Source organism: Lacerta agilis, chromosome 3 (genome assembly GCF_009819535.1).
Source record: "Lacerta agilis isolate rLacAgi1 chromosome 3, rLacAgi1.pri, whole genome shotgun sequence".
Taxonomy (NCBI): Eukaryota; Metazoa; Chordata; class Lepidosauria; order Squamata; family Lacertidae; genus Lacerta; species Lacerta agilis.
In genome coordinates, this window is record NC_046314.1 from 44,341,589 (window position 1) to 44,361,757 (window position 20,169).

The 20,169-nt window shown below is 45.6% G+C and overlaps 1 protein-coding gene across 3 annotated transcripts; it reads left to right on the forward strand.

Moving 5' to 3' along the window:
• Positions 1-1,722: 1,722 nt before the first annotated feature.
• On the forward strand, positions 1,723-19,945 carry POU3F2 (POU class 3 homeobox 2). 3 transcript variants are annotated; one of them, XR_004426209.1, is made up of 3 exons: positions 1,723-2,938; positions 6,682-6,751; positions 19,739-19,825. XR_004426209.1 is itself a non-coding variant. In XM_033143475.1 (2 exons), the coding sequence occupies exons 1-2, from the start codon at positions 1,895-1,897 to the stop codon at positions 19,811-19,813; spliced, it is 1,119 nt and encodes a 372-aa protein (XP_032999366.1). In that variant the 5' UTR covers positions 1,734-1,894; the 3' UTR covers positions 19,814-19,945. The 3 variants fall into 3 exon arrangements, 2 of the variants coding, with proteins under 2 accessions (XP_032999366.1, XP_032999365.1); XM_033143475.1 differs by lacking the exon at positions 6,682-6,751 and having other exon boundaries at positions 1,734-2,938; positions 19,739-19,945; XM_033143474.1 differs by lacking the exon at positions 6,682-6,751 and having other exon boundaries at positions 1,739-3,166; positions 19,739-19,945.
• Positions 19,946-20,169: the final 224 nt, after the last annotated feature.

The window sequence follows — 20,169 nt, forward strand, 5'->3', positions numbered from 1 at the left end:
GCCAATCAGCATCACGATGCATCTAAAGTTGTGGGGGGGACACTTGGGCTTAAGACCTACATCGATGGACTTATGGGATTTTGTTTTGTTTCCATAAATGTGCTTAACTGGGGAGGGGGCGGTAGCGGATCAACCGTGTGTGTGTGTGTGTGTGTGTGTGTGTGTGTGTGTCCCATTCCCTCTCGCCTTTGCGTAAGCTCCTGCCCGAACAACAGAAAGAAAGAAAGGAAAGAGAAAAGTTGCAGGTCTGTAAACATACTGGTGATCCCCAGGGAGTGAGAGCCTCGGCGATTCTGCGAACAATAGCAGTTGGCTTTGCCTCTGCGCTTTGCAAAGTGTTAAGCCTTGAAATTCTTAGCGAATCCCAGTTTTGTTCTCAGGCAGCACCTGCTACTGGAACAGTTTGGGGACTTGACAGAGCCTCTCTCCCGAGGAAGCAGCAGCAGCAGCAACAACAACAACAACATACAGCCCTCCCCTCCTCGCCCCTTTCGCCATGCAGTCATCTTTCTTTTCCAGCCTTTGTGGAGAAGGGAGCAGCAGGTTTATCTCGGATTACTGGGTGCAAACACAAGGAGAAGCGCAAGCAGGAGCGGGGAGACGTTTGGGAGAGAAGAGATATTGAAGGCTTGAAGCCCCTTCAGTGGCTGCAATTCTATAAATGCACTTCTTTAAGACCAGGTCCCACTGACACCAGTGGGGCTTACTGTAAACATGTAAACATGCGCGCATGGAGGAAGCGAGGCCGTCCCTCTCCTTCTGATGATGTAGACTGAGTAACTGGAAAGCAAGAGTCCCTGCAAAGTTGGCAGGCTGATATTTACAAGAAGTACTGGTTTAATATATAAAGTTGCCCTTTCCTGCTAAACAGTATCTGGGGAATGTTGGAAGTCGGTCTACGGACGTGACGAAGTGGTGCGTGTGCGTGTGTGTGTGTGGATGCACCCAGTCCGCCAGTCAGCCAAGTGAAGAAAGGCATTGGACGGGAGTTTACAGGGGAGGCTCCCGCAACGAAGCCTGTGATTCTGGCAGGGCGTGATTCGACCGATCCCGTCCAGTCTGCTGCTTGCCGCTTCCTTCAAAGAATACCTTCCCACTGAAAGGACGAGTCCTCCTTTGTAGCCTGGCAGACGGGGGCGGAGTGAGGGGGAAGGGAGGGCTCGGGTTGGGATGCGGAACGAAAGAGCGAAGCCGTCCTGCGCCTGAAAAGAATCCAACCAAGTTTCGGAAACAATGCAAGCAACAGGAGAGCATCCCCACCAGTAGCCTTAACCACGGCGCGCCTAGGGTCAGTTTGTGACCTGCTTGCTTTTCCAGTAAATATAGACAAAGGTGGTTTTCGCATGTGTCTTCTTCTTCTTGTAGTTGTTCTTGCTGTTTTACAGAGGAGGTGAGCATCATCGGGTCTCACACACAGCCCCCGTCATCCGGACTCAGCCCATGTGGCTACAAGCAAAGGAGCTACACTTTTCATCATCATCATCATCATCATTATTATTCCCTTTCTTCCGTGTGTGTGTTTGTGTCTCTTCCCCGCCCCCGCCGCCACTTCTTTTCTGTTCCTTCCCCCTTCCTTCCTTCCTTCTCTCCCTCCTCAGAGTTTGATTACAAAGCGAGAGAGAAGGAGGCTGTGCGGGGGGCGTGGTGTCAGCGCCAGGGCCGGGGCCAATGGGAGGCTCCCCCTGCGCCGGTTGCTAGAGGTCTCCACGTAAATCAAAGCGCAGGGAGCCAATGGGGGCCGGAGGGAGGGAGGAGCGGGGACGCGTGCCTTTGCAGTGGGCTCTGCCAAGCGGACTTGCGGGGGAAGCGAGCGGCGAGAGGAGCCCGAGGCGAAAAAGTAGCTGTCAAATGCGCGGCTCCTTTAAGCGGAGCCCTCAGTCCGGCTCGGAGAGTCATGGCGACCACAGCGTCTAACCACTACAGCCTGCTCACCTCCAGCTCGCCCATGGTGCACGCCGAGCCGCCGGGGAGCATGCAGCCGGGCGCCGGCTACAGGGACGCCCAGGCGCTGGTGCAGGCGGACTACGCGCTGCAGAGCAACGGGCACCCGCTTAGCCACGCTCACCAGTGGATCACGGCGCTGTCCCACGGCGGCGGCGGCGGCGGAGGGGGAGGCGGCGGAGGAGGCGGCGGCGGTGGCGGCGGAGGGGACTCGCCCTGGTCCACCAGCCCGCTGGGCCAGCAGGACATCAAGCCCTCGGTGGTGCAGGCCAGCGGCCGGGGGGACGAGCTGCAGCAGCAACATCACCAGCAGCAGCAGCAGCAAGGCAGACCGCCGCACCTGGTGCACCACGCCGGGAGCCACCACGCCGCCGTGGCCGCGGCCGTGGCGTGGAGGACTGGCGGCGCGGCTCACCTGCCGCCCGGCATGGCTGCGTCCAACGGCGGCGGCCAGGGCGGGCTCCTGTACTCGCAACCGCCGGGCTTCACGGTCAACGGCATGCTGGGCTCCGGGCAGCCGGGCATGCACCACCACGGCCTACGGGACGCCCACGAGGAGCCGCAGCAGCAGCAGCAGCCCCCTCACCACCCCGATCACCTCCCCCAGCAGCAGCCGCAACAGCAGCACCCGCACGGGCAGCAGCAGCAGCAACAGCACCACCACCCGCACCACCACCACGAGGCGCACTCGGACGAGGACACGCCGACCTCGGACGACCTGGAGCAGTTCGCCAAGCAGTTCAAGCAGCGGCGGATCAAACTGGGATTTACCCAAGCGGACGTGGGCTTGGCCTTGGGCACGCTCTACGGCAACGTCTTCTCGCAGACGACGATCTGCAGGTTCGAGGCCCTGCAGCTAAGCTTCAAGAACATGTGCAAGTTGAAGCCTTTGTTGAACAAGTGGCTCGAGGAGGCGGACTCGTCGTCGGGCAGCCCCACCAGCATAGACAAGATCGCGGCGCAGGGGCGCAAGCGGAAAAAGCGCACCTCCATCGAGGTGAGCGTCAAGGGCGCCCTCGAGAGCCATTTCCTCAAGTGCCCCAAGCCTTCCGCCCAGGAGATCACCTCGCTGGCGGACAGCCTCCAGCTCGAGAAAGAGGTGGTCCGCGTGTGGTTTTGTAACAGGAGACAGAAAGAGAAACGCATGACTCCCCCGGGAGGGACTCTGCCGGGAGCCGAGGACGTGTATGGGGCCAGCAGGGACACGCCGCCGCCACACCACGGGGTACAGACTCCTGTGCAGTGAACTCCGCCGTCGGCGGGGGAGGAGGAGCAGGGGGGAACTGGGGGGGCCGAGCCTGGCCCCTTCCCTCGAACCCCTTACTCCTCCAACTCTTTCGATTGTTTTCTCCCTATCCCCCTTTAAAAAAAAAAGCAGACAAAACAAAAAAAGGAAGGGAGGCGAATGCACTGAACTATCCTTGAAACGGTAGCAAAGTGTGTAATGAATGGTGTGTTTCTGACCTTTACAGGCGAGTAACCAGGCAATGAAGTGCAGTGAGTATATGGATGTGTGTGTCAGAGAAGCGAGTGCATGTTTGCCCCTTCCACCTCTCCCCCCGCTCTCTCTTTCTCTCTCTCTCTCTTCCTTGCATCCAGGCGCAGGCAGTTAAGAGAGACACCCCATTGCAAATGTCAAGGCGCTGCACAAAACCTTCCCCCCTCTGGGTATAGGCGAAAGCCGGCCGGCCTTTTGTAGCAGGGGGCCTTGCCAGTTAAATACTTGGTGGGGTCTTTTCCAAAGGCGCCTAGAAGGAAAGCAAGGAAGATGATGCTTCAATGCTCTGCAACGCGCATTAGGTTGGGTTGCTTTGGCTGGGGGGGGGGGGGCGATGGATACAAAGGCAAATGTGGTAGCCAAGTGTCATTAGAAGGGTTATGCCGTTCTTGTAAAAAGAGCGAGAGAGCGAGAGAGGGGAAACCATCTGAATTTGCACTGCAAGGAAACAGAAGTTTACAGATCTCTGCCTTTCTTGCCTCTGTCGGGAGGTGACTTGCCTTTTGCTCTCTGTGTGTATGTGCTTACTGGCCAGCGGTGGGACAATGTACAAAAATCCGTGTAAGCCTTTGCCTTTCCTCTTTGTGTTGTTGGACGCGAAGTTTTGGAGTCAGCCTTCGGCGGAGGTCATGTTTAATTTGCTTTTTCTGCCATCATTAACCTCCGGAGTGGGGAAAGCTGGGCTCTCCTTAGTGTTAAGTAGATCTTGAGGGGAAGCGTTAAAAAAAGGACAGAGACGAGAAGGAGGTGGGGGAAGAAACAACTGCCACTTCCCACACTGAGAAATGTGGCTGTTGATATCTTTTTTTTTTCCAGATGCAAGGCAAGGTAGGTGTTTGTGTGAATTAGTGAGTGAAACAGAGAGGGGGGCAGGATTGGGGGAAGGGACGTGAAGAATTAGATACACGCAGAAATAAGATTATAAGTGTGTGTGTGTGTGTGTGTGTGTGTGTGTGTAAGAGAGGGACCCATTCAGGCTTTTTTCCAGCAGAAAGTGGCACTTTGAAAGAAACTAACAAAAAAAATTGGGGGGGGGTGGAGTGTCAGATGGGAGAAAGAGAAAGAAAGAGAGACTAATGCTTAGCTTCACAGATCCTGTACAGAAAGTTCTCTGTATGTCTTGTCCAGCGCTGCCCTGCCCTATGCTGACATCTGCTTTTAAATTTGGAATGGGGTGGGGGTAGAAATTCAGCTCAAGAACCTTCATTCTGATCCTTAAGGTTGTCACTTGGAAGTAAGTTCCACTGATCTAAGCAAAGGTGCTCAAAGTTGCAGCTCTGGGCTGTGATCTTGAGATGCATAATTTCCATTTTGGGAGAAGATAACACTCAGTTCCAGAGTGACACCCACTTTAGGTGGGACTGATTTCAAATCATGTGCTGAAAAAAAAAATCAGGATTTAATATAAGTGGTCTAAGAACTGCAGTCCCATTCATCTCAATGGGAGGTTTCCAACTTACTTCAGCAAAGATGTGGGATTGTATGAAGTACGCTCTGGACAAGAGAGGGGAGGAATTTTAAGCAATGATTAAATCCATTGAAATCAGTGAGGTTAAGACTGAGAAGGTAGCCAGGATTTCTCCCACTGTAATCAATGGGACTTATTTCCAAGCAAATGATTCTATGGGGATTGCTTTAAAAATCCAAGTACTGTGCTTGGTTTTCAGTGGTCAGTATGTGGGAGTTGTGGCCACATGCAGCTGGGTGAATTTCTCTTTAAGGTTTATTCTCACATTTTAGGTGTATCCCACGTCCTTTCTTGAGACTTCAGCATAACATGTGGCATGAAAAGGACCGGTTTCAACTTTGTCGGCCTTTTCTCTTTTCTCCAAAGGGAGCCAAATGAAGGGAAAACAAAGCAACCAAAATGCCATTTTTCAATTTGTCTTTTTCCTGTCCCTTTTGTGTTAGTCATTTAATAGCTGCATTTTGCTTTGTTAGAAAATGGTTAACTTTCCAAAAAGCAAAAGGCTCCAGAGAAGGAAGACAGGAAGGGGAAGTTCAAATTGTATATTATATTCTATATTGGGGCAAAGGGGGAGTAAACCATGAAACTGTGAGAGTGAAATATTCATATTTTGAAACATCTACTCAGCACAAAAAGGGGGTGGTCTGTGTAACTTTTTTAAAAAAATATTTACAAAGTTTGCCTAGTGGAGTGTTTGAGAATTCTGAGGCCAATGAAATATTCTCTCAGAGAAACTTGCAGATAAACATTGGAGGAAGTAGGTGGGATTTTATAATACTATATTCTTCAACTGTTTTTCTAAGCGCCAATGTCTGGCATCAGATTTTTTTCCTCCCCCTTCCCCTTGAGAAGACAAATACAGCTTTCTGGGAAGCCTATTCATTGGGCCTTTATTCTATTTTTGCAACAGTGTTCCCCCCTTTAAAAAAAAACCTATATGGACACTGGTTTCTCTTTAATGGTATTGAGCTGCTGTTGATTATTGTATGGGGACAAACTTCTTTAAAAATATTCAGGTTGGGGCAGTGGAAGTGGCAAAATGGGGGGGGCAGTGACACTTATTAAAATCTGGGTAAGGTCAAAAGAAGGAGTTTGGGGGAAGTAGATCCTCTCAACCCTCCAATAAGTTTACTTAAAATTTTAAAACAAAGTTACCACACAAACCTTACCACTCTGTATATATGTTTAATATTTGTCCTTTGAAATGCAGAAATAGTTTAAATGTTTTCTTTGTCTATTTTTCTTTTTTTCCTTTTTTTTAATGCTACCCAGGGAAATATTTTCATATCATTTTTAAGTGGGCTGCCTCAATGTATATTTATTTCTTTTAAAACAAACAGGTTCTGGAAACTGTTTTTTCTGTAGCTTTAAATGAGTAGGTGAACAAACAAACAAAATCTATATGGGATGTAATATTTTTTTTTTGGTTCAGTCTCTTTAAAGAAATACTTTGTTTTTTGGTACATTTGGATGTGCTTGTGGGGAAAAATAAAAGCGCAGAGATCCTTATATATTTATGTTAAAGTAATATTTTATTATCTACATAAAACAGAAATACACAAGACCTTTATAGTTTGTTCGAGTTATTGGCATATCTTTTATTTTCCTTTAAAAAAAGAAAAGAAATAGTACTGAGAGTGGCGACATAGTTCTTTGGAAATGGGAAATATGTGGGAAGAAATAGAATCTAGCCTTTCTATTGCCTTGAATTCTCTGTCCTTCCTTCTTACTCCTTGACATTTTGGAATAAAATGTATGCCTAATCTATTGACAGATTTCGCTGGTATAATTCTGGCAGCTGGTAGAGTGCAGGAGGAATGTGGGCCGGGAAGGAACACTGTTAGGTAGGCACAATTGTCTTTCCAAGGTTCGGCCTTTAATGCTGAAAGCCACCGCAGTGTGTATATTTTGATGCTCTGGGAACCAGTTTCTCTTGGAACGCATGTGCGGAGAAATATACAGCTGGTTGGAGGCTACACAAAATCTAAGCACCTACATGTTCTCATTGGCAATCGCTGGGCTGGGGTTTTCGATGTAGCGTGTGCAGTAAAAAAAAAAAAAGTTCCATTCAAACCACAAAGACTATATTAAGTTGAAGGGCAAACCACTTTCTCTAGAGTAGGCTCGTTGATATCCCATTGCAATCCATGGGATTCACTGCAGCAGCATCACCACAGGATAACCGGTGGATGGATAACTGCAGCCCAACGCCTAAGTGTTTTGTTTTTAAAGGAACACGGCATTGTTACTATTTTTAATCAAGCTCTTTTAACGCTAAACATGCGGTTGTTTATCTTGTACTTCCTTAGTCAGTCTTGCTTAGCCATGTGCATTTTGTCTCCTTCCAAATCAAAGTTTTGTCAGGTAGATGGCCAGTTCTTCTTTAGACATTTGAAAGGCTTCCGTGGGCTATGCGACGCTTTCGTTCTTTCAAGTAACAAATAAACTATTCTTTGGAGTAATTTCTACGCTGCACTGTAGGTTCTACAATAAAGATGCAGCCAGATCCCCAACTGAGGAACAGCTCAGCTGAAGTGCTATAATCTCTAACTGGACCCGCGGCCCTAAAGGTTGTCTCTTGGAGGTGAGTTCCTTTGAAAGCAATGGAACTTTACCCTCAGGAAAGTGAATACAGGAACTGGAAGTTTAGTTCCAATGGAACCTGGACTTTCCACTAAGCAGTGCATAGATTGGATAGACTGTACGCCAGCTCAAATCAAAATGCTTTCGCCCAAGCTGGGTGTGGTTCAGATTGCTAAAGTGTGTGCACACGAACAACATTATAGGGGGCGGCAGGAATCCCGCGATACATTTCTGTGGAGCTTCGGTTTAGGTACTTGTAGACATGACTAGTTATTGGGAGCTATCCCCGTCAGTAGCCCATTTCCTACTTTTTCCATAGATGTGGGGTGGCATCTTCAGTGTTAGTATGTTTTGGATACTAACACCTTCTCGCCTAGTTTCTTGGGTTTTTAGAAGAAAACTCCACCAACGCCACAGCCACTCCGCCCTAAGTCTTCCCACCACCGCCTTTCCCCTTTTAACGATAGTTTCCAGGCTTATTAGATTTAATCATCTTTTCTAACTCCTAGTCAATATTACACGCGTCCCAAACAGATTCAGCTAAATGATCTTATCAATAGTCTGGAAACGAAGTGACAGAAAGAAGGAGTGTTCTGTGACCGCAGATATGCTGATGGGTAAAATGTTTAAGCTGGGTATAGATTGAATGTCCCTTGGTCAATAGCTCGCTGAATTGTCTGTATTTTTTTAATAGTGGGGGGGGGGGGTGTTTGAGGAGTGGAAAGCTGGGCAGCATCTGCCCTCTGCAGGACATTTCAATGGTCTTGGAAATGGAATCTTTTGCTTCTTCCCCCTGCGCGCGCGCGCGCCACCCGAGTTTGTGTGTGCGTTTGGAGTGGTGGTGGGATCACGTGCGCGACGCTTGGTTGGGCCAGGTGTGATTTTTAGTTGAGCGCCTCGCTTTCATATCTGAAAGGAGGATTAGTTTGGAAACAGCCTTTCCCTTCCTCCCCCACTAAATAATTTGAGCCTCCTACCTATATTGATAGAATTGCTGGGTGATGGTTACTGCGTTGGGACAGAGAGAAACTACTTTGGGAGAGCTCACCCAGGGCGCTTCAACCAAGGATTTAGCATTAGGGATATTTGAGGAGCATATATTTTAATCGAGAAGGAGGAAACTGGCCAGGCACCGTCGAGGTTCCCTTTCACCGTCACCTTGTATCAACTGTCAACAAGGGAAGTCCTGCTGTTACTTTCTGCTTTTGTGCTTCCCCCTCCCCTCTTAAAAGACTGTCACCAAGATTTTGTGGAAAGAGGAGCTGGTGTCCCAGCAATAGTAATAAATATCAGGAGAGCGGTGGGAAGTATTGGGTGCTTGTCAAAGTGGGAGCTGCGCTTCTGAACGGCTTTTGAGCATCTCTAGACAATAGCAAAATAAGGCCATGGCCTCATCTCTTGCAGGAATTGACAGAGATACGAGGATGTTAGATCTGGTATCAAACTGTGGACGAGAAGGCCCAGTGTTTGGGATTGAAATCCTAATTTCAAAAGTGGCTTGAGAGAGAGGAAGAGAGTTTATCTGAATAAAGAGAGAGGCATGGGGAAGTTGCAGTGATAACAATCTTTTCTACAAACAATAATAGTTGAAAATCGATTCATTCTTCGACGGAGCTTCAGTTTGGCTTCAATGCCTTGCCTAATAAGGAGGTGTTGGAGTAGTGGCGAACAGGAGATGTATTTATATTTTCGCTTTCTTTTCTTTTGGATAGCAGAAAAAATGAGATGTTCTCCCAGTGTTTCTTTTATTCTAGTGTTTTTACTTGTTCAAATGAGAAACTTTCCCGTCAGGATGGTCTTTCTTTCTTTCTTTCTTTCCTTCTTTTCTTCCTTCTTTTTTTCTCTAAGTTCCACGGTTGATGTTTACATTTTCTGGGCCATGTGATAAATGCATATGTAAACGCTGCTGATTTTTAAGGGTTTTTCCCCCCACGAGGCCTTTGTATGGAGGCAGCCTGTTCCTGACTACTGACCACCTCGATCCACAAACTAATTAAGCCAATTTGTTTGCTTGTCATTCCATGCGGATTTCAGCTTCCTTGCCTTCAAAAATACTCCCACTTCATTTGCTTGCGATCCGGAGTCGAAAGCAACGCGGGCGCTTACCGCTGCCTGCCTCCTGCCCCCTCTCTCATTTGCTGGTTCTTACTTATCTATAAATCCTGGAAGGCAAGAATATTGGCAATAATTTGGCACAACTTTAGAATAATAACAACAAAAAAGCTCACCGTTTCTAAACTTCCTAGCCTGACTTGAATTTTTCAGCTAAATCCTATTGGATTTGCTCTGACCTCTCTGAATACAAGAGAATAGAAAGGCCACCTCACAGACAAATAGAAACCCGCCTCTTTTCTTAAACTTTATTCAGTGTCTTTCAATACAATTCCCCACCCCGCTCGGATCTTAGACTTGCTGCTTTGAAAGTACGACCCACAGAGCTCCAGGGTTTTACTTCCTCGTAGGTATGCTTAGGATTGCAGCCTTTTACCTACCTGGTAAAAGTAGAAAGGTTACGGCGGAATAGATATGGATCTTGAAACTGGGAAAGATTGCAGGAAGTGAACGAGGGGATTTGGAGCGAGGGTGTAACTTTCACTTGTCAAATGTGGCAGACACCAAAGCGTTAACGAAAGTGATAACTGAGAGTTAGCAGGTGTGTATGCTACATTATGTATACCATACAACAGTAAGTTAACTGCATATTACTGGAGAAAACAACTTCCTTGTAAAATATCCTTTACGAATGCTGAATTTTATATTTTTATTTTAAAGTTTTAAACAGGATAATTATGTCTCAAGCGATAACAAATCACCCAAGCAAGGAGAATGTCATGGCATTTCAGTATAAAGGCTGCAGTCAAATCCATATTTTCCTGGATATAAGCCCCACTGAGCTCAATAGGTCCTACTTTGTGTGAAGCGCCCTGAGACCTTGGATGTAGAGCGGTATATAAATCTAATAATTAAATAAAAAGTAAAACCCTTAGGATTGCACCGAAATGGACATAATTTGCAATTAAATGCAGGTTTGGGGAAGATAGAGCCTTCTCATCCCTGGGCAGGTAACAATGGCCGCATTTTAGTTTGTTTCCCAATCCCTAGATTGTGTTCGAGTTTTTAAGTCTACACTCCTTACTTGAGTGTAAGCCCCATTGGACACAGTAAGGCTTTACTTCTAGGGGAAATGCATAGTATCGGGCAGAAATGCCACAATCACATGCAAATTCTATGAAATTCAGGTTTAAGCTGCAGGGTTTAAAATCCCATGAATGAAATAAATCTCATTGAACTCGGTAGGAGTAATTTACAAATAAACATGCGTAGGATCGTGCTGCAAAGCACTTTTTTTAAAAACAAAGTTCTGTAGTGAGAGTTGATACAGTTGAGAGAATAATATGCTTCAGACAGAATTAAGCAGCTGGATCAAACGCCAGCAGAATAGCATTCGGTTGCTTGTGAACCAGCTTGAAGGTCGAACACACACACACACACACACACACACACACGTGCAGATGTTTATGTTTAAAAACCCACAGTCACCCTGTCTGTAGCACACTTAAAAAAATACTTTAGCTTGACAGCTTATTCTTTATATGCTTTAAAAAATATGCTTGATACTTAAGTATCAAGGTAACCGTTTAAAAATAAATAAATTCCTATTAATATAACTGGCGATTCAACCCACTTTTTCAGGGAAAGTCCCATTACAGTAAACAGGGCTTGGATCGAAGCCACAGCTGGAAAAGAAAGGGTTTTTTAAATCATTGGAATTTCTGTCTAATTCAGAACTGGAATATTAGTGTAAATAACATTATAGTCTATTGGCCGTTTATTTGTTATGTTACATTCCAGTTCAGTGCTGGCTCGGCCACAAATCAGCAAACTATGGTGATTTCCATACACTCTGGGTATCTTAGAACGAAAAAGGTCGATTTGCAACAGCTTGTTTTGCTTATATTTGCATCCTTGCATGATTCACCTATCCTTAAGGAACTCCTAGGTCTTTCAGAATGATTGTATTTTATCTTCTGACACCCTGTTCTCCACTTGCAAGGGGGGGGGGAGAGCAACAACAAACCATTGAATTGCAAAGGGAATTTCTTTCAGCAAATGCGTGTCCAATATCTGGAGTTTTAGCTAGCTTCATATGGTGCCACATTTGAGTAATGTGTTTTGCCAAAGCGAAAAGCTGAAACATAAAATCATAGGGAGAAATAAGTGAGCAAAGAAATTATGCTTAAAAAGGTAAAGAAAAGCGGAATAGCTGAAAGGATCAGGGAGGAGATCTCTAAAGGGGACCTCTTAAAATGTCATGGCCTCCTTCCCCCCCCCTCCCGAGTAGGATCAGTTTTTGAACACTGTCTTCAAACTAGTTCCTCGTCATAGGCTAACTAGCAGTTCTGAACAGGGAAAACGTTGTTGAGCTCCAAAAGAGTTTATTAATGGAATCGCCAACAAACAAAACACCTCTACTCTTGTGTATGAGACCACCATAGGCACCTTAATGTCTCTAGTTAGTAGTACCAGGCAAATATATTTCGAATTTAACTTGAATGTCAGTCAATGAAGACTAGACGAGTGGAAATGGGTCTTTCAATAAGACTTTCAGAACACTTTTTCTGCAAAGCTGTTAAAACTCAAGAGCGGGCATTCAGACAACTGACGCCTCGACCCATAAGCTTACTGGGAAGTAAAATTCTTAACGTAATAAATGTATTGCTCTAATAGGGGATTTGGAATTCTACTAGAAAGCGAGTCTCGTGGATTCTTACGGACATGACTGCCAAGTAAATACTCTTTGAATTGCTACTCCTCTGAATCCATTTTTGGGTGGTAGACATCCAAATATTTTGCCTTGACTGCTGGATTTAGCAGGATACCAGCAAAAGGGGTGGGAGTTATAGGTGGTCCCACAGATCTCGGTGGGTGAATACAGAGGACCAACTTAAAAACCACGCCATGTTTTAATTAATGCGTTTTGGGCCATTGGTCCTTACTGTCGAGTAGGCATGCTTAGGATTGCAGTCTTGAGCGCCAAGAATGTGCACGATGACCGTGTTGTTGCCCTTATCACTGCTTTTGCGCCAACCCCGAGGAACTGCCTAGATCTAAAACTGCACTGAATAATGCAAAGGAGAGTAGGGGGGGGGCGCACACCGGTTGCCAGGATCTAGGACCAAGGGAGAAACAAGTGTAGGTATCGCTGGGCTTTTGTTGCCGGAAAGAAATTGTCTCCTAAATTCCTAATGCAACGTCCGCCTGCCAGTGACTCGCCGGTCGAGTGTGGTCCTATTGCCAGTTTACTGCGAAGTCAGTCCCATGTTATTCAGTGGCACTTACTCCCCAGAAAGTGTGCATCCGATTGCAGCCCTCGGAGAGCTTTCTTTTACCCTCCTCGCGCCCCTGCGAAGAGAACAGACCCATTCTGGCCCAGCCTCTCCCCACCCTCCAGGCTTGGTTTCCAAGTCTAGCCGGCCCAAGAACTTCTAAGCGAAAGTTTTCGGCAGCCCGTCTCATTCATTAATTGCCCGTCCCTGCTCGTTTCATTCATGGCTCCTCCAGTCATTCATTGCCAAGTCCACGGAGGCACCAGCTCCTTGGTCAGTAGGGGAGACGCACAAACAAGGATGGTGCTATTTATTTCCCTCCGCCTGTGGATTTCGAAGACATTCAAGCAGGCACAATCATTAAACTAATTTGTATTTGATTGTTTGGGCGGACGAGGGTGAGTTTTATTACACTAAAGCATTCAAGCACGCACGCACCGCTGATTAGCAGTATACATTAAATAAAGTTGTTTGTACACATTGTCTTACCACATATAGGCAGCCTTATTATTCTAATTACTCTAATTAGGGCATTGCAATGGTTTCGATTTGATTTGAGGAGGCATGGATTCGTGCTAGTCCTTTTGGAAAAAAGAAAACCGCTCTCTGTGAGCAGTTTCTCTCACTACTTCCATTTACGCCTTCAAAATACATCACATTATGGGTCAAACCCATAAAGAACCTTAGGAGACATCAGAATACAGTAGAATGTTTAAGGATAAGGAGTCTAGTCTCAAGAGAGATAGTATGTGCGTGTCCCATTCCTCAGCATTATTATTATTATTATTATTATTATTATTATTATTATTATTATTATTATTTCAACCAACCTCCAGACCAACAATCTGCAGCTTCTCCTACCTGCTCCCCTCCCCAAGGTCTCTCTTCTCTTAGCTATTGTAACGCTCACTTTAAAAAGAGCTATCTTAAGTATATATATTTCTGGAAATCTGTTTCATAAGCTTGAAATGAATGTGATTATTATCTGATATCAGTTCATGAAACGTGTTACATCTATAGGGGACTTATAATTAAATTCTTAATCCTGTTTGAGACTTCTCCCTGCCCCTCCCCCCTCAAAAAAACAATCAGCAGCCGAGTCTGGGAAAGAGATTTTACATTTAAAATAATATTTCTTCTTTCCCTGTTTTTATTTTTCAAATGAGCAGCGTTGAAAAGTGTCTTTGCGGAAGAGGCATGAATTTGTTGTCTAACCAGCCGAACACAGGGGTCTCTTAAAACAGGACTGCTGCGAAGCTTATACTTCTCATTCAGCAGAAACATTCTTTCTTTCTGTGTTTGTCTGTCTTTTTCCTCGGAAATCCGGCTGATTCTTACATCCACCTCAACCTTAGGAGAACTTGCCTGAAAGAAGCTCTTGCGGTTAGGCGAGTAAAAATGTTCTCCTTAGCCGGCTTGTGCTTCCACAGTTCTTAAAACTGTGGATTTGGAACTATCTTGTAGATGTGTTTCTCATACCCAGACTTTTAGCTAACTCTCTGTCCCTTAATGCATCGCCTCTCTACAGTGGAGCAAAGGGAGAGAGTTCCTGATTGACTTTTGCAGATCACCCAGTTGCTCATGTGTCTTACAAGCGTGCCCACCCCCCTCACCCCCACCCCACCCCACCCCCTCCATCAGCTTGGGAAGCCTAATGAAAAACTGACACCCCCCACTTTCGCTGATTGTACCTAAAGGTGAGGGATAAACGGCCGTGAGAGAGAGAGTGTGTGTGTGTGCGCGCGCGCGTGTTTCATGCACACCAGGAAAAACCACCCGCCTAAGCTCCTTTGTGAGGCTTTGGCTGAGGAGGAGAAGGCGTGTGGAGGGGCTGGAGGCTTGAGTTCTCTGAGAACTCCCTTTCAAGCTTGCTCGGGCCTGCTTTGGATTTATTCTGCAGCTCTTGGTTGCTTTGAAAACCAGGTGGACCCTCCACGGTTTGAGAAGCCCAAGCCACATGCTCTCAGCGTCTGGGCCACCACCCCCACCACCCCCATTCATCCCACCGGGCCCACAAAGAGAGAGCGGAGGGAGACAGAGGGGAGGGTTTGCGTTGAAAGGGATCCAAAGTCTTCCAGCGCCAGGAAAAAGGAGTGGGTGGGGGAGGGTGGGGGGCGGGATTGGCCTTGTAGAAGTCGCAGCAGCCCACCCGAGGGGAAGAGGACGGCCAAGGCGAGGCCCCGGGTTGCAGGGAATGGAGAATTCGGCTGAGATGGCTTGCCCGCCTGGCGGCTACTTTCCAGAGGAGATCAAATATTCTCCTGCAGCAGAATCGCGAGCAAGAGAGCGCCCGGAAAGGACGAGGGTGGGAGGAAAGGGCGGGTGGGAGGCTTTGAGCCAGCCAAATGCCCCTCTCTGCCATAACCATTCTCTGCGTCCCTGGATTTATCCTTCCCTGGGGAGTTCATTGTACAACACAGCCCGCCTGCCCTTCTCGCATGAATCTGTTTTGTAACAAAGTCTCCCCAGCGAGTGTATTAGAGAATAAAGCCTCTCTTCCCTCCCCACCCCACCCGTCCCTGCCCTCTTTCTCCCCACCCCCTCCCTATCCTTTTGATTCACACACCCCCTCCCCTCTTTCCCTTCACTACAGCATCTGTTCTGGGAGCGCTCTTCTTTTCCTTAACTGCAGTGAAATAAAAGAGTGGAACTCGGGCGCCCCACAGCGGACACGAACGTAACTTGCTGTAACAAACAGAGGCAGGGGGCGGGGGGGGGGGGAGAGAATATACATATATATATAAATCCAGGCGTCTAACCTCCCGCGCCTTGTCCAGTTCGGAAATAAACTTGCCGATTAGGATATGTCGGTTTGAATAATCGCTTTTCAAGACAAGCCCACTCATGTCTGAAGCCAGCCTGTAGCAGAAAGGTTAAAATAGGAGAAGAAACATGAGGTGGTTTAAAAAAGGGGGTGAAGGGGAGAGAGTCTCCCTCCCGTCACCACCTTCTCTTGTTTATTTATTTCTTGCTTCTCTCCAAAAATCTCGAACAGATCAGGGATTTCTGTTGTTGTTTTAAGGCCATATGCATCCTCCACAGTTCACATTGCTGCGGGGCAGGATATTGGTTCAGTCCCTTGATTTCATTTGAATTGCCTATAAATCTGGTATAATTTTAAAATACAGCCAGCAAGGTCAAAGGTTGTTTTTGTTTTGAAGTCCAAACTCAAAATGCTTTCATAGATGTAGTAGTTCTTTGCTTCTTTTTGTTTTCGATTTTGCATTCCCACACATTTGTAATTCAAAATAGTGACATTGGCTAGAAGGTATATTCATTTTCAAAACAGATTTCTTCTGATTTTCATCCATATAGCTTTCTGCAGTGGGTGTTAGAATCTGGGCCAAAGTCTTCCAGCGGAAGCGTTCGCAACGCAGTGCCTTTTCCTTCTTCTTTCTTTCAAACTGGGTCTCATATGTATCTAGAAATACTCTCAAATCTGAAAGCTCCCCAACCCCCAACCCTTTAACAACAAGAGAAAAACCTGTGCTGGATTGGACCAAGGGTTCAGCAAGGCAAGCATCCTCTTTGCAGCATGGACCAGACAGATACTTCCAGAATTGCCACTCCCCCACCGCCACCCAAAAACCCAAAACTGTTACTATTGCTGGGTGCCTGCAAATGGTATTATTCAGAGGTATACTGGCTCTGAACAGGAGTGTTCCAATTAGTTATCCTAACTAATAGCTGTTGATACTGTTGACAGTCTTATCCTGCATAGGAAAGCTGCCTAAGCCAAAGGCCATCACTACATATTGTAGCAGTGGATTCCATAAGTTAATTATGCATTTGTTCAAGGTAGAAATATAAATTGTCCGCAGTTTTTCAGTGGTGAGGGCAATGTACCTCAACTCATATTCTGGATCACATTTATACTTTTTTATTTTTACTACTTAGTATGTCCCAGCATCGAGCCCTGCCACACACTGGTGGGTAGTGTGATGTATTTTTGCCTGCAACAGAAAATTATCATTTTCCCAACAGCTGTTAAGGTTTCAATCCTACATATGCTGACCATTTAATACAACAGGACTTGTGAAATAATTTATTATACACCACTTACAAGAGTTTTCACCTACAATCAAGTGGCATACCAATTTTGTTAAATACAACTTAAAAAACAAACAAACCCAGAGTAAGGATAGATAAGATTGCACAGCACAGCTCTTTGTTTTATGGCTGCATGTGTTGATGACTCAAGACAGCCTTCGTCAGCTGGGTTCCTTCCAGATGTTTTGGACCACAACTCCAATCAGCCCCTGCCAGCGTAGTCATGCTGGCAGGGACTGGTGGAAGTTGTAGTCTAAAACATTTGGAGGGCACCAGACTGGCAAAGGCTACTTTAAGAGGCAATATAGGAAAATGTGCAAAAGCCTTTATCAGTAATGTTCAGGCTTTCATGGAACCATTTTACACATCACCAAATGCCCACAGAGAAGTGTAATTCAAATCCTATTTCTGAAGTATGATGCATGATCCTATGTGCCATAAGAAGCCATAGCTGGCAATCTGTTGTGCTTCAGCTTGTACACACATTGCCTGCATGCAGTCATTTATACATGTGCTATGTTTCATAGCAGACAACTCTGGGGTTGCGGCACTCATCTTGCTTTATTGGACAAGGGGAAAACACTGTTTACCTTCCCGCCAGAGCGGTACCTATTAATCTACTTGCACTTTGGGGTGTGCTTTCGAACTGCTAGGTTGGCAGGAGCTGAGACCGAGCAACGGGAGCTCACCCCGTCGTGGGGATTCGAACCGCCAACCTTTTGATCTGCAAACCCAAGGCTAAGTGGTTTAGACCACAGCGCCACCCGTGTCCCTGCAATGATACCTGTCCACAAAGTTGATACCTGGGGATCAGCAGAGGCTGAAGTACTGCCTTGAAACAATCAAGTCCCTAAAATAGGAGCTGTGTGTGCCTGTCCCACAGTAGCTATTTCTATCATTTTACAGCTCCCCAAAATCCTGCCCTGATCCAGCAAAAGAACTGTTGTAGTGACTTTCCAGTTGGTGTAGCTTAAAAAGAATATTGTAGCCTTTGAGATGTGTTGATGCTCCTTTGGCATATGAGACTGAGTTGTCGCCTTAGGGAGGTTGATGTAGTATATGAACAGCAGCTGTCTAGGTTTCAACTTAAATAAGAATTTTCAAGTGGCATGTCCCTATGTTGATATTTATAGTTTAATCTATTTTTTAAATCCAAGTTTGCTCTCATTTCCATGATGAGACATTTGCTGCACTGATATTCACTTATCTTGGGTCGTGCATGCTTTGTTCCACTACTTCTTTTTGGAGGGATATTCTAATTCCACCATCCTTGAAAATTGCTACAATCTCTATCAAGATTCAGTACAGTTGAAATGAGAGCTGTAGTCTAGTAATTAGAATCTAAGGCTGCAATCCTACGCACACTTACTTTAAAGCAAATCCCACTAGACATACTGGAACTTTCTTCAGAGTAAATATGCATAGGATTGCACAGCAAGCCTCCCAGATTCAACAAAGATCACAAATGTATCAGAAACAACTCCAGGTTCTTGAGAAAGACTTCACACAGAAATTGTGTGTGTGTGTGTCCTCCTATTTTCCTGTTCTCCATATCACTGATGATGACTTCCCTGTATTATGCAATCTGTGTTTAGAAATACATCAAGAATGGAAGAGTTCACAGGATGAAAAGGTGGGGATGTTACCCAGATAATTTAGGATTCAGAATTGGCGTGAAACAGATGTTCTAAGCACAGAAACACCCGTTTCAAGTTGTGATGCTTATCCTTCTTGTCTTGATAATCAGCAATGTGCCCAGAAAGGTTGACTTTGTTTCCAGGACTGGTGAAACATAGCCCTCTTATCACCTATGCTGTCTTCTTCATATGCGTATGAACACGCTCAGACACAAACTCGGGGGTAGGGGAAATCAATTTTTAAAAAACAGTTTAAGTCCTCCCTCTTGATTTTTTTTTTAAGTCTGTTATATCTGAGATACAGTACAACAGCAGTAGATTGCAATCCTACCCAGCTCACCAAATAGCACACACTATGTGTATGTCTGTCTGCACCCTTCAAAGTAATGGGCACGTTCTTCACCTGTACTGTTTTTTCTTTATAGAATCTTTACGTAAACCATATATGGTCTAAGGAGAAGCAAGCCTTTTCTGACTTTAGCCATTTTCTCTGGGTAGTTCCCATTTTACCCCAGTAATGTACACATTATGCACATATTGGATGTTACTTATTCACATTCATCTAGCAGCTGCAGCATGATGGATATGAGCATAAACTGTAAGCAAAGATGCCTTCTGTTCAAGACACAGCTTCAGAGTTGTCTTAGGCAAATTGCTGTGACTCAGACTCAGCTCACCATCAGTACAACAGAGATGAAAATACTGGCCCGAGTATTTTCATCTTGTGGTGGCAATTATTTAAATAATTTTTATTATTATTATTTTTATTAATAAATTATATCCCGCTCTACATTTTTTTCAACACGGCTTACACAACACAATATGTGTGTGAAGTACATTCAGCATTTTGGGTATAGGCATATAAATATAACGCGTGTGTGTATCAGTGCACGCACGCACACACACACACACACATATACACATATACACACACACAGTCTTTCCAATACAGACACATGCTCAAATCTACATGACTAAACACGCACCTAATTGCTGCTGTTCTTATACCATTCATCCTAGGAATGAGCTCACGGATTTCAGAGGGATACTTTGGTGTAAGTGGTTTGATGATTGCGTACCTAGCCAGCCAGTATGTCTGTCTTTCTCTTGATGGGGTACACCTTTTTGTTTTCTTTAAAAAAAAAACACCTCTCACAAACATGCTCTTTGTTGGAAATCTTTGGCAGCATATGAAGGTTCAGAGGCAGCCTGTGTTTCTTCCTTCTTGTTACAGGAAGAAGACTGGGGAGATGCTCTTCCCCTCCCTTCAAACCACCCCCTGACAACGTTGCTTCAAAGCTGCCTTTAATTACGGAACAACTTGCTTGATAGTCGGATAGAAGAATGCGGCCTTCCCTTCACAAGGCATCCAAATTCCACATGCTCCCCTATCTATTCAACTAGCCCTAATGGGCTTTAGCTTTCTCATATTATTATTATTATCTCTGGGGTGGTTCTGGATTATGTGGGGTTTTTTGCTCACCACATCATGTCTTTCTCTCTCTCTCTCTCTCTCATTGTTGTTACTGCTGGTAGTAGTGGTGTACAGTTTTCTCCATGGAGTGAATCATTCCTGTTTAAGACACAGTAGGGGGAAATGCTGCTCATAAGCAGGATCGCTATCATTTCTGGCTCTTCTTTCCTAAAGCTCTTATAACAAGAACT